The following is a 13,290-nucleotide window of genomic DNA, read 5'->3' on the forward strand; positions in this document are numbered from 1 at the left end:
GATTAAAAGAAATCCCTGATATATGTACAGCATACTCAGCATGGAAATATTAGTTGTCATTATTACTAATCTCAAATCCAGGTTTGTCTGTCTGCCCATGCACTAAACTACTATACTCTACTGCCTCTGTTTATGAACTTCCTACAGTATATCACAAGTCATCCTTTATGGGTATATAGGGAGTGATGGGGTGCAAGGTTTTCATTAGGGCACATGTAAGAAAAAAGCCATCTCTCCTAATTCTAATGTATGACAGGAGTCACTTCCTTGCCATCCACACAGTGAGGGAAAAGAGGTTGAATAAATGTACATATGAAGAGAAATTGCGAGTATATATGGGAATTTTAAAGAGGAATAGTTGTGGTTTGAATTATTATATACTTTCATATATGTCCATCACAGAAGCAATGTTTTTCTCACTTTGAAGTTGGATGAAAAAGTAAGCTGCAATTGTAGCACACTATGACAGGGTGAGTGTTAAAAAAAAAAAAAAAAAGCACAGCACTCTGGTCAAGAGTCCAAGGGCCTTAGCATAGCTTCCTCTTGTGTCTGAGGTGTGGGGAGGCTCTGCACCACAAGCTCTCCTTTCCCTTCCCTGCCAGGCTGGCCTCACTCCTAGGCAAGACTGGGTATTATTTAAAAGAGGGACCGCTCCTGTGGGTACCACACGCCCCTTGGATATCTTGTCCAACAACCTAAAACTCTAACCTACCAATGAGCCCTAACTTGGAAAGAAGTTCACACCCAACCCCATGTTGGGTTAGGGAGGGGCTATGCCCTCGTGGAGTCATTCTTTTGTGCGGATTTGTTTCACCAGGGTTTTTCTTTTTAACTTAACTGAGTTGCAGGTTAGACTTGGAAAAGGGATTGGGGATGAGCAGCAAGAGGTGACAAAATTCTGGAACGTGAGGGTTTTAAGTTGTGATAAAGAGGTAAAGAGGGCAGAGTTTTAACTAACCCCTGCTAAATAGCTACCCTATGCCTGATAATATGTTTGGAAAAATCAGCTCACTGAAACCTCATCCCAACCCCAGGAAGGAGGTCACACTAGCCTCTTTGACAGAAATTATCAAGGAAAGGAGAACTGTAAAAGGAGAAAGAAAAAAGCATCAACTTGTTCGGGACAGGTCTTACCCCTGGCCCTTCTCCAAGCCGTCAGACCCCACTTCTCACTCTCAGTCCTGTCAGATGCCCGCTGCACCCTGCTACCCTCTTGTGCACCCTGTCTAAACAGCAGACTCCACCTGGGGTGAACCCACATAGGAAGCAAGGCAGCTTAACTTCCTTATACCCTGTTCCAGAAAGGAAATCTCTACGGATTGAATTTCCTTATTAAGTAGAGGGAACGCAAGGTCATCTTTTTATTTAGGTCATTTTTCCTCATTTGTTTTGCGATTGAGAAATGGGTTGAATAAGAACTAGAATATTAGGAATTTGGCATAAATAATTCAGACACCCATGGAAACCTGTTACATTTGTCAAAAGAAAGAAAAGAAGAAGAAAAAAAATGAAGGGAAGATAAAGAAAGGAAGGGAGGAGAGGAAGAGAAAGAGAGAGACAGAAATGGAAGGAAGAAAGTCTTTATATCTAGGAGAGTGTATTGTGAGGGGAGAGCTGTCTTCATTGAATCATGTCTTCACTGTGGTGAAGCACAGATGCTTAGGGAACAGTTATTAAGGGTGGGTCCAAGAGCAGCTGTAGGCTGTGTGAACTGTGACCAACAACATACAAATCATTAACTGGATATCAAAAATAAATGAAAAATTCAAGTATAGTAGATGATGTAAAAACACATTTCCTTTATCTAAATCTATTCTCAAAAAAGTTAAGGATGTTTAAAAATAAGAGTAACTAAGCCTAAAAATGGGTTCATCTGTTTTCAATCACCTAATACAAAAATACCTTTCCTTTATGTTCAGGATCTTTAAGGGAAGAGGGAAATCAACTGAGGTGGGCAGAAAGGACAGAAAACAGTCCCTGTCCTCTGAAGCTATTGCATTTCTAGAGAGAAAACTCATGTACCTGAAGATACACTGTAATACTGTGCAGTAAATAAGGTTAAAAATGGTACAGAATATAACAACTATTCTTTCCACTAAAAAGTCTCTCGGAAGATTTTTAACACCGAAAAAATGGCAAAATAATGGAAAAACTTTTCTTGATGTAAATAGTCATGAAAACGGATCACAAACGTGATATCACAAACATGATAACAAAGTACTACAATCCTTGGCAAGGTTTAAGAGAAAATGATCTTATATATGGAATATATTTTAAAAACACTTTTTTCTTCATATGTCGCATTTTTTAAAAACAAGCATTTGAAAAATTTTCTTGACTTACTGGACAGTAGACATATCCATCACTTTTTTCATCAATGAAAACTAATCTGGTCCCATTTGGGTCAGGAAAAATCTTTTTCACACTGACAGGATGTCGATAATCATTAACAAATTGCCAATCTTCAATGTAGAAATACTGAATGACACCAGTCTAAAAAAAATACAGTCATAGAAAAAAAAAGGTAGTTAAGAAAATACAGACTTTCAGCATTTATGTTAAACATATTTCCTAACTTAAAGGAAAAAATGTCATATTTTTGATAAAGGAAGAATCTAAGAATAATATTTACTATATGAGCAAAGTATAGACCCAAGAAAATAAGTAAAATGAAAATGCACATGTGATTCAACAGTCTATTAATTCTAACATTCTTAGTGATATTAAAGCTTAATTGATTTTTCAGGTTTTCCACTTGCAAGAAATACCCATATTAAGAGTGACTTTCAAGTCATGTTACTTTAAATACTTTTGCTGTTAATAGATAAATTAGAAAATTAAGTTTAAAATAAAAAATAAACAAAAACCCGCCAGATACAATCAATTGTAGTTCTTATGTTAGCAAAGAACATGTAGATATCAAAATTTAAAAATATATCATTTACAATCACTCAAAAAATCACTTAGGTGTAAATTCAACAAAGCATGCATAGGATTTGTGCGCTGAAAACTAAAAAACACTAATGAAAGAATTAGAGAACATCTGAATAAATGGAGAGGTGTACTGTATTCATGGATTGGTGTCACAGTAAACATGTTACTTCTCCTGAACTTATATACAGGTTTAATATAATTCCAACAAAAATCTCAAGATTTTTTTGTAGACACAGACGAGATTATTCTAAAATTTATATGGACCGGCAACGGAACTACAATAGCTAAAACAGTTTTGAAAAAATATACTGGGAAAATTAGTCTATTAAATGTCAAGACTTTTTTTTTTATAGCTACAGCCATCAAGATTCTGTAGTATTGGTGGAGGGAAGACACATAGATCATTGGAATACACCAGAAAAGCCAGATTATTTGTTACCAGGGATTAAGGATGAGGTGGGGGCAGGAGGAAAGTGGATGTGGAGATAAAACAGCAACATGAAGGATCCTTGTAGTGACAGAATTGTTCTGTATCTTGACTATTAATGTCAATACCCTGGTTGTGATATGCAGTGTAATATTACCATTGGGGGAAACTAGGAAAAGGGTTTATTAGGATCTCTCTGTATTGCTTCTTACAACTTCATGTGAATCTATGATGATCTCAAAATAAAAAGTTTAATTGAAATAAAAACACATGATAATATCTTAGATTTCTATTCAGGCCAAGATGGAATAACAGACATGATTTAACTTTCCCACCCAAAATGACCAAAAATAACAGACAAAATACATGAAAAAACAGTTTTTAAGATATTGGAATAAGGCAACAAAGGACAAAGATCTCTGAGAGATGGGAAACAAACAAGGTAAGTCCTGTGAATGCTCCAGCTTTTGCCTTGAGAGAGTTTTCAAGCCATGGCAAAGGGAGGGAAAATGCAGGTGGAGCATGATTCCCTGAGGTGAGGAGATAGAGCTAAGAATCCAGTGGGGGCAGGGAAGGAGACAGTTAGACTTTGTAGGGTATAGTACCAGAGAGGAGAAAGCTGCACTGAGAGAGAACCTTGGAGATCTTCAGAGGGTCTACCTTGAATCTTCGGCAGAGAACTAATCACTGCATAAATATGAGAAAACTGCTGAAGCCAGGAAAAAGAACCATCCAAAAGGATGAGAGTGAACAGTGACTGGCACTCACACAGGACTGGGAAGAGTGACTGTTCCCAATAGCCAGATTGGAAAACATAATTCATGGGATATTGGGTAGAGTATTCAGGAAGATCTTGCCTCAAAAGTGGGAAGTAATCAGCTGTAGACTAAGCAGTGTTTCACATCTACCTAACAAATCACAAAAGCAGACTCAAAAGGGTCAAACTGTTTCCAAGCAAATTAACTGCATCCCAGAACAAAGCTGGAGAGTATTTTTAGGAATACAAAAACATCCAGCACCCCAAAAGGTAAAAGTACCATGAGTGCAAAGAAGTAGGAAAACATAACCCATATTAAGGAGAATAACTGATCAATAAAACTGACCCGGATATTAGAATTAGCAGACAATGTAACTAAAACAGTTAATATCACTGCATGGCATATATTTAAAAGGTAATTGGAAACATGGAAGATACAAAAACAGACTCTAATATATCTTCTGCAGGTGAGCTACCACGTCTGAAATGAAAAATACGATGGATGAAACTGCTGGCAGATTAAACATGACAGAAGAGAAGGCTAGTGACCTTGAAATACAGCAGTAAAAATTATCCAAAATGAAATTGAGAAAAAAATAAAAAAATTTAAAGAGCATCAACTGTGGGATAATTTAAAGTGGTTTAATATATGTATAATTGGAGTTTCTGAAATTGGAATGCAAACAGAGGGAGAAAAAAATATTTGAAGAAATAATGGCTGAAAATGTTCCAAATTTTATTAAAACTATAAACCCTTGGATTCAACAACCTCAAGCAAAAGAAATATGAAGAAACTTACATCAAGACAGATCACAATCAAATTGCTCAAAACCAGTGATAAAGTATTAAAAGAAGCCAGAGGAAAAAGACAGCTTACACACAGAGGAGCAAAGATAAAGAGGACCGACTTCTCATTAGAAATAATGCAGGCAAGAAGACAGAGGAGCAACATCTTTAAAGTACTGAAAGAAAAAACTGTCAACCTACAATTCTATACCTAGCAAAAATATTTTTCAAAAATGCAGGAGAAATAAAGATGTTTTCAGACACAAAAGCAAAAGAATTCATCACCAGCAGACCAGCACTACAAACAGTGATAAAGGAAGTCCTTTAGTGGAAGGAAAATGATACCAGCTGGAACTATGGATCCACATAATAGAATGAAGGGCACCAAAAATGGTAACTATATGGAGAAATATATAAGACATTTTTTATTATGTAAATCTCTTAATTGATTGTTTAAACAAAACTAATATCAGTGTATTATGGGGTTTATAACACCTGTAAAAATAAAATGTATGACAGCAACAGCAGAGGTAGGAGGGGACACATACTATTCTAATAAATGAACTTAAACTATTCTCTATACCTTACAAGGTATAATGTCACTTGAAGGTAGCCTGTGATAAATTAAGGATGTATACTACAACATCTAAAACAACCACTAAAATAAGAGTTGTAGCTAATAAGGTCAATGAATGAGATAAAGTTGAATAATAAAAAATACACAATCCAAAAGAAGGCAAAAGAAGAGGAAAAAGGCAACAAAGAAGAGATGGAACAAACAGAAAACAAATAGCAAGATGGTAGATTGAACCTAAACACAGAGATAATCTCATTAAATTCAAAAGTCTAAACAACATAATTGGACTTCCCCAGTGGCGCAGTGGTTAAGGATCCACCTGCCAACGCAGGGGACATGGGTTCAAGCCCTGGTCCAGGAAGATCCCACATGCCGTGGCGCAACTAAGCCCATGTGCCACAACTACTGAGCCTGAGTTCTAGAGCCCGCAAGCCACAACTACTGAGCCCATGTGCAACAAATACTGAAGCCTGCATGCCTAGAGCCTGTGCTCTGCAACAAGAGAAGCCACCGCAATGAGAAGCCCACGCACTGCAACGAAGAGTAGCCCCCACTTGCCGCAGCTAGAGAAAGCCCGCGTGCAGCAACGAAGACCCAACACAACCAAAAATAAATAAATTTATAAAAAAATAAAATAAATAAACACTGTAATTAAAAGGCAGAGTTTGTCAAATTGTGAGAATTAGTATGGTGCCTACAAGAAAAATATTTTACATATAAAGACACAAATGGTTAAAAATAAAAGAATGGAAAAATATATACCAGGGTAACATTCTAAAAAACTAGAATGGCTATATTAATATCAGGCAAAATCAACTCCATTTCAAAATGATAAAGGGGCTAATTTATGAAGAGAACATAACCATCCTAAATGGTTATGTACCTAATAACAGAGCTTCAATACACATAAATCCAAAAAAAATGACAGAACTGCAAAGAGAAATAGACAAATCCACAATTGTAATCTGAGTTTTCAATACCATTTTCTCAATAATTGACAGAACAAGTATATATAAAGTTGCAGAAGTCTTGAACATTATCAACCACCTTGATCTGACATTCTAGAATGGCATATTCTTTCCAAATACACAAGAACATTTACCAAGATAGATCACACTCTGTACCATAAAGTAAGTCTCACAAATTTAAAAGGATTCAAGTCATACAAAGTATGTTCACTGACCATAACAGAACTAAATCAGAAATCAATAACAGAAAGATCTCTGTAAAATCTCGATTGTTAGAAAACTAAACACCGGACTTCTAAATAACCCATGAATCAGAGAAGAAATTAAAAGAGAAATTGTAAAACATTTTGAACTGAATAAAAATAAAACACAACATATCAGAATTTGTGGGATGTTGCTAAGATAGTACTTAGGGGAAAATTTCTAGCACTAAGGGAGTATATTAGAAAAGAATTGTCTCAACTCAATGAACTCAGCTTCCATCTTAAGAAACTAGAAAAAGAACAAATTAAAGCCAAAATAAGCAGGAGAAAGGAAATAAAGATCAGAGCAGAAATCAATGAAACAGAAAACAGAAAACAACAGAGAAAAATCAATGAAACAAAAAAGTTGTATTCTTCTAAAAGACTGATAAAACAAAACTGATAAACCTCCAGGCAGACCAATCAGGAAAAATGACACAAATTACCCAAATCAGGAAAGAAACAGGTGATATTACTAGATTCTACAAATATTTAAAAGGATAATAAGGAATATTATGAATAATTTTATGCCTATACATTTTATAATTTAGATAAACGGACAAATTCCTTGAAAAACAGAAACTACCAAAGCTCACTTGTGGAAAAAACAGATAACCCAAATATTTTGATATTGATTATAGGAATTAAATTTATAGTTTAAAACCTTCCCATAAAAAAACTCCAGGCCCAGAAGGCTTTGTAGGAAAACAGCTCCACCATGGCACCTGGCTACTTTGCAATGCCACAGAGTCAAGGCTCAACTGTAGTATGACCCATGTCTTGACAGAATCCTCTGTTATCTTACAAGGAACATGGTGAGATGGGCACTCTTGTGAAAACCTGTCACTGAGTCATTTCTCATCCACCTCTCTGTCTTGTGGAAGACTTGACTTCCATGAGGAATTTCTCAGCTGCTTCCCTGGTTCCAATGATGTCCAATTCATCTTGGATTGTCCAATTCATCTTCCTTAGTGTATAGCTGCAGAGTATAAACTGCTTAATTGTAGCAGAGTTGAGTCCTCCACCACAGAGTACACAGAAGAGCATCTGACCCCTTCGGTTTGGTATTATCCTGTGGCACTAAGGATGTGGGGAGCTCTAATGACATGATCTTGCCTTTGCTGTATACATCTATTTGGGACTGCTTCCTCCTTACCAGCTGAATCTATGGAAGTGCAGCAAGCCAACCTAGCAGGTACTACTCAACTGCTGCTAGGAATTGCTTGATCACCCAACAGGCTTCACTGGCACATTCTTTCAAACATTTAGGCAAAAAACAAAACAAAACACTAATTCTAATCAACTGTTCCAGAAAATTGAAGATGACTAACTCATTCTATGATCATTACCCTGATACTAAAATCAGAGAAAAGCATCATAGGAAAAGAAAACAGCAGACGAATATCCCTCATGTATATAGATATAAAGATTTGAAATAAACTTTAGCAAGTGAATTCAACAATGTATAAAAAGAAGAATACATCATGATCAAGCGGGGGTTATCCCAGGAATGCTGGGTTGGCTTAACACTACAAAATTAATTAATATAATCCACAAATTATAAAAAACTAAAAAAGAAAACCCATGTGATCATTTCAATAGATGGAGAAAAAGCATTTGATAAAATCCAACATCCATAGAAATTCTTAGTAAACTAGGAATAGAAGAAAACTTCTTCAACCTGATAACAGGAATCTGTAAAAGATCTACAGCTAACATCATCTTAATGGTCAAGAACAAGACGAAGACGTCTACTCTCATTTCTTCTATCCAACAATGTATTGGAATAGAAGGCAGACTGAAAAGGAAGAAGTCAAACTATCTTTATTAGCAGATGACATGATCATCTATATAGAAAATCCAATGGAATTTACCAAAAAAAAAAAAAAACGCTATCAGAACTAGTGAGTTTAGCTAGGTTTCAGGATACAAGACGAATATACAAAAGTCAGTTGCATGTCTATATGCTAGACATGAATAATCAGAAATCAAAATAAAAAAGCAATACCATGTATAGGAGTACCCAAAATACGAAACACTTAGGTATAAATCTGAAACAAGATGTGAAAGACCTGCACACAGAAAACTCCAAAACATTGCTAAGAGAAATTAAAGAAAATCTAAATAAATGAAGATATGTATCTTGTTCCTCAGTGGGAAGACTCAATATTGTTAAGATGGCAGTTGATCTGTAAGTTCAACAATGATCCCAATAAAAATCCCAGCAGGCTTTTTGTAAAACTGGACAAGCTTATTGTAAAACCTAACTGGGAATACAAAAAACTGAGGATAGTCAAAACAACTTTGAAAAGGACACACAAAAGTTAGAGGGCTAACACTACCTGATTTCAAGACTTATTATAAAGCTACAGTAATCAAAACAGTGTGATACTGATGTAAAGACAGATAAACAGATCAAGAGAATGAATAGAGAGTCCAGAAAAAGATCTGTGCATTTATGGACAATTGATTTTTGACAAAAGTACAAAATCGACTCAACAGAATAATAGTGTTTTCAACAAATGTTGCTGGAACAACTGAATAGCTATATGCAGGGAAAAAACCCACAATACTCACGGCATAAACAAAAATTAACTCAAAATGGATCACAGACCTCCATGTAAAACATAAAAGTTGAAAGCTTCTAGAAGAAAACATAAGAGAAAAACTTTGTGACCTTGGGTTAGGCAAAAATTTCTTCGATATGACACCCAAAGCACAACCTATAAAAAAATTAATTGATAGGGCTTCCCTGGTGGCGCAGTCGTTGAGAGTCCGCCTGCCAATGCAGGGGACGCGGGTTCATGCCCCGGTCCGGGAAGATCCCACATGCTGCGGAGTGGCTGGGCCCGTGAGCCACGGCCGCTGAGCCTGTGCGTCCGGAGCCTGTGCTCCGCAACGGGAGAGGCCACAACAGTGAGGCCCGCGTACTGAAAAAAAAAAAAAAATTGATAAACTGGACCTGGTCAAAAATTTTTAAATTCTCCTATTTGAAAGACACTGTTAAGAGACTGAAAAGACAACTCACGCACTGGGTGGAAAATACTTGCGAAGCATATATCTGATAAAGGACTTGAATCCAAAATGTGTGAAGAACCGTCAAAACTCAATAAGAAAACAAACAATCCAATTAAGAAATGGTCAAGGGCTTCCCTGGTGGCGCAGTGGTTAAGAATTCGCCTGCCAATGCAGGGGACACGGGTTCAAGCCCTGGTCTGAGAAGATTCTACATGCCACGGAGCAACTAAGCCTGTTCACCACAACTACTGAGCCTGCGCTCTAGAGCCTGCAAACCACAACTACTGAGCCCATGTGCAACAACTACTGAAGCCTGCGTGCCTAGAGCCTGTGCTCTGCAACGAGAAGCCTGTGCACCACAATGAAGAGTAGCCCCTGCTCGCTGCAACTAGAGAAAGCCCACACGCAGCAACGAAGACCCAATGCAGCCAAAAATAAATAAATAAATAAGTAAATTTTTAAAAAAAGAAATGGTCAAAAAACTTGGACACTTCACCAAAGATATACAGCTAGCAAATAAGCATATGAAAAGATGTTGTACATCATTAGTCCATTAGTGAAATGCAAATTAAAATCACAATGAGGTATCACTACACACTTATTAGAGTGGCTAAAATGTAAAAGACTGATCATATCAAGTGTTAGTGAGGATGTAGAGGAATTGGAGCACTCATACACTGTTGATGGGAATGTAAAATGGTACAACCAATTAATTTAGAAGAGTCTGTCAGTTTCTTAAAAGGTTAAACATACACTTGTTATATGACATATCATTCTACTTCTAGGCATTTATCCAAGAGAAAAGAAAGCATATGTTTATACAAAGACTTGAACACAAATTTGTTTATAGCAGCTTTATTTGTAAATATTCCAAACTGGAAGTAACACCAACGTCCATCCATAGGTTCATGGATAAGCAAATTATGATATATGCATACTGTGGAATACTACCCAGCAAGAAAAAGGAATGAACTATTGACACACACACCAACATGGATGAATCTCAAAATAACTATACTGAGCCAGACAAAAGGAGCGCCTACTATATGATTCCATTTATATACAACTCTAGAAAAGACAAACTCATTTATAGTGACTGAAAGCACTGAGTGGGGAGGGACGGGAAGAAGGAATCATAAAGGGTCATGAGAAAACTTTTGGGGGTGATGAATATGTTCACTATTTTGATTAAGTTGATGGTGCTTTCACAGGATATACATATGTCAAAACTTATCAAATTATAGACTTTCAATAGTGTGGTTTATTGTATAACAATTATACTTCAATAAAGCTGTTAAAAAAACCCCGATATTTTCCGAATCACTCAAGAATGAGATATTTTATAAGAAAAAAAGATTTTGTAACTCTGTGTGGTGATGGATGTTAACTAGAGGGTTACCATTTTGCAATATGTACAAATACTGGATCATTATGCTGCACACCTGAAACTAATGTAATGTTATATGTCAATTATACCTCAATAATAAAAAGAAACTGAGATAGAGATAAATGCTACGTTATTGGCAGATTACTACACTTTGAGTTCTTACTTCACAATGCTGTGTGGCACAGTGGGAAGAGTAGATTTTCCATCAGAAAATCTTGCTTGTTAAGTCCACCTCTACTACAAACTTACTAACTTAATCTTCAGTATCCTTATCTCTAAAACTTTTCTGCTTATATATTTATGACTATATTTACTACTTATTTACCGTATCATTTACCACTTTACCTGATACATGAAACCCACCCTACTTGTGTATACAGCTCAAAGACTCATTATTTGTGGTCAAACTTAAATTTAAAAAGTCTCTCTTCTGGCAATAAGCATGTTTTAAAATATGCTCGGTTCAGAAAACAGTATGAGAAAATGGAACCTTTGAAACAGTGAATAATTGTTTTCTAACGTGGAAAACAATGCTTTTTTTTTTTTTAAACCAACTTTACTGAATTCTTCTAGAGGCTAAGCAAGGTAAGAGGTATGATATGCTTTGAAAAACTCTGAAAACTTTTTTACAAATATAAGATGCTATTACTAAACTACGTTTTATGTATATGTGGCTAATGTAATATTTAGGAGTACAGGGTATTGGTGGTTCAAAAGAGAAAACATTGAAGTGGGATTCTCAATATTCAATTAATTTTAATTAAATGCCCACTAAATGGCATTTAGCAGGCACATCTCCAGTAGGCACTGGAGAGCTGAAGTTGAATGACGTGTCTTACATTTGTCATCAAATTAAATCCTTAAAGCGTCTAGATAAGGAAAATGAGGCTGGGACGTGTCAAGCAGGAAGTAGCAAGTAAGACAGCTAGTATCTGAGCCCAGATTGTCCAGACTCCAAAGCCGTTGTGCCATCAAAATTGCTTATAGTTACAAAAGCACTTGACACTGGCAAATCACGCCACCTATGTGCTCTACATAAGTATATAATGTTTGTAGTTGCACATATGATATCTATATAATAGATGTATATAAACACATATATAATAAACAAATTACAAAGTAAAAATGAGAAATTCCCCCATGTCCTATATTAAGGAAGACAATACGTACATCTGTGCCATAGATGAGGAAATCACCAGTTAAGGCATGACATAAAATACGGCACTTATCATCCACTGCTGGGAAAAGTCGAGTCTCACGTTCTTCTTGAGCATCCAACACTTCACTTTCTATCTAAAACATAAAGAATAATAGTGGATCATAGATTTATCTGAATAAACCTGGTTTGCAACATTTAAGGGGTAGGGGAGAGTCTTTTTCTTAAGTTCAGCTAAACATTCAGACTCACCAAACTATCACAGACCAGTTTACTCAGAAAGATATCAGGAAGGAACCCAGCATGCCAGCAGGGCACATTAAACATCCCTTTTAATGGGAATAGTCTCCGCAGCAGGCTCTGCAGTTGTCTAGTAGCTAGTCTCTTTGGCTTCCCAGAAGCAAAGAGCCAAGAAACAGATGTGGGAGATGCCCTGGTTGAGAAGCCCCATATTTCAGGGGCCAATATCTTTTGAGCAACTCAACAGACATAGTTTCAAGATCCCCACAAGTGACATGCCCAAATACATGGGTCAGTGCATTCCAGGAAGCCAGACGTATGGCATTCCCATCAGTTTTTACAATTTACTTATAGTTCCTCCTAGATGCAGTCTACACAGTCATTTTTACCATAAGCAATGTTGTGAGTAGCACAGCTGAAACTCTTGTCAGGTTTCATGGGAACAGAGCTTGGGAGTCAACTGAACAGCTCGTGCAGAAGGGTAAGGAGTTCTGTTAATCCTTTATCCACATCTGGCTTTCTAGTTAGTCTGTCATATGGTTGCTTCTTTATTTTTTTTATTTTTTAAAAATAAATCTTTATTTTAGAGTGCTTTTAAGATTTTCAGAGAAGATGTGAAGATAGTAGAGTTCTCATATACCCCACACCCGGTTTCCCCTGTCATTGACACGTTACATGAGTATGGTATGTTTATCACAAATAATAACCAATATCGAAACATCATTTATAACATAACTCCATACTTTATTCAGATTTCCTAGTTTTTACCTTAATGCTGTTTTTTGTTTGTTTGTTTTT

General features: G+C 36.3%; 1 protein-coding gene across 3 annotated transcripts in view; it reads right to left on the reverse strand.

Moving 5' to 3' along the window:
- WDR19 (WD repeat domain 19) overlaps nt 1-13,290 on the reverse strand; it is an 88,928-nt gene that overhangs the window by 45,362 nt on the left and 30,276 nt on the right. For all 3 annotated transcript variants that reach the window (XM_081250413.1, XM_081250412.1, XM_081250414.1), the window contains exons 14-15: nt 12,267-12,389; nt 2,344-2,493 (exon numbers count right to left, since the gene is read on the reverse strand). In XM_081250413.1, the coding sequence (XP_081106539.1) occupies nt 2,344-2,493; nt 12,267-12,389 (273 nt within the window). The remainder of the gene's footprint in view (nt 1-2,343; nt 2,494-12,266; nt 12,390-13,290) is intronic.

Source organism: Mesoplodon bidens (assembly GCF_964165515.1).
Source record: "Mesoplodon bidens genome assembly, chromosome: 1".
NCBI classification, from domain to species: Eukaryota; Metazoa; Chordata; class Mammalia; order Artiodactyla; family Ziphiidae; genus Mesoplodon; species Mesoplodon bidens.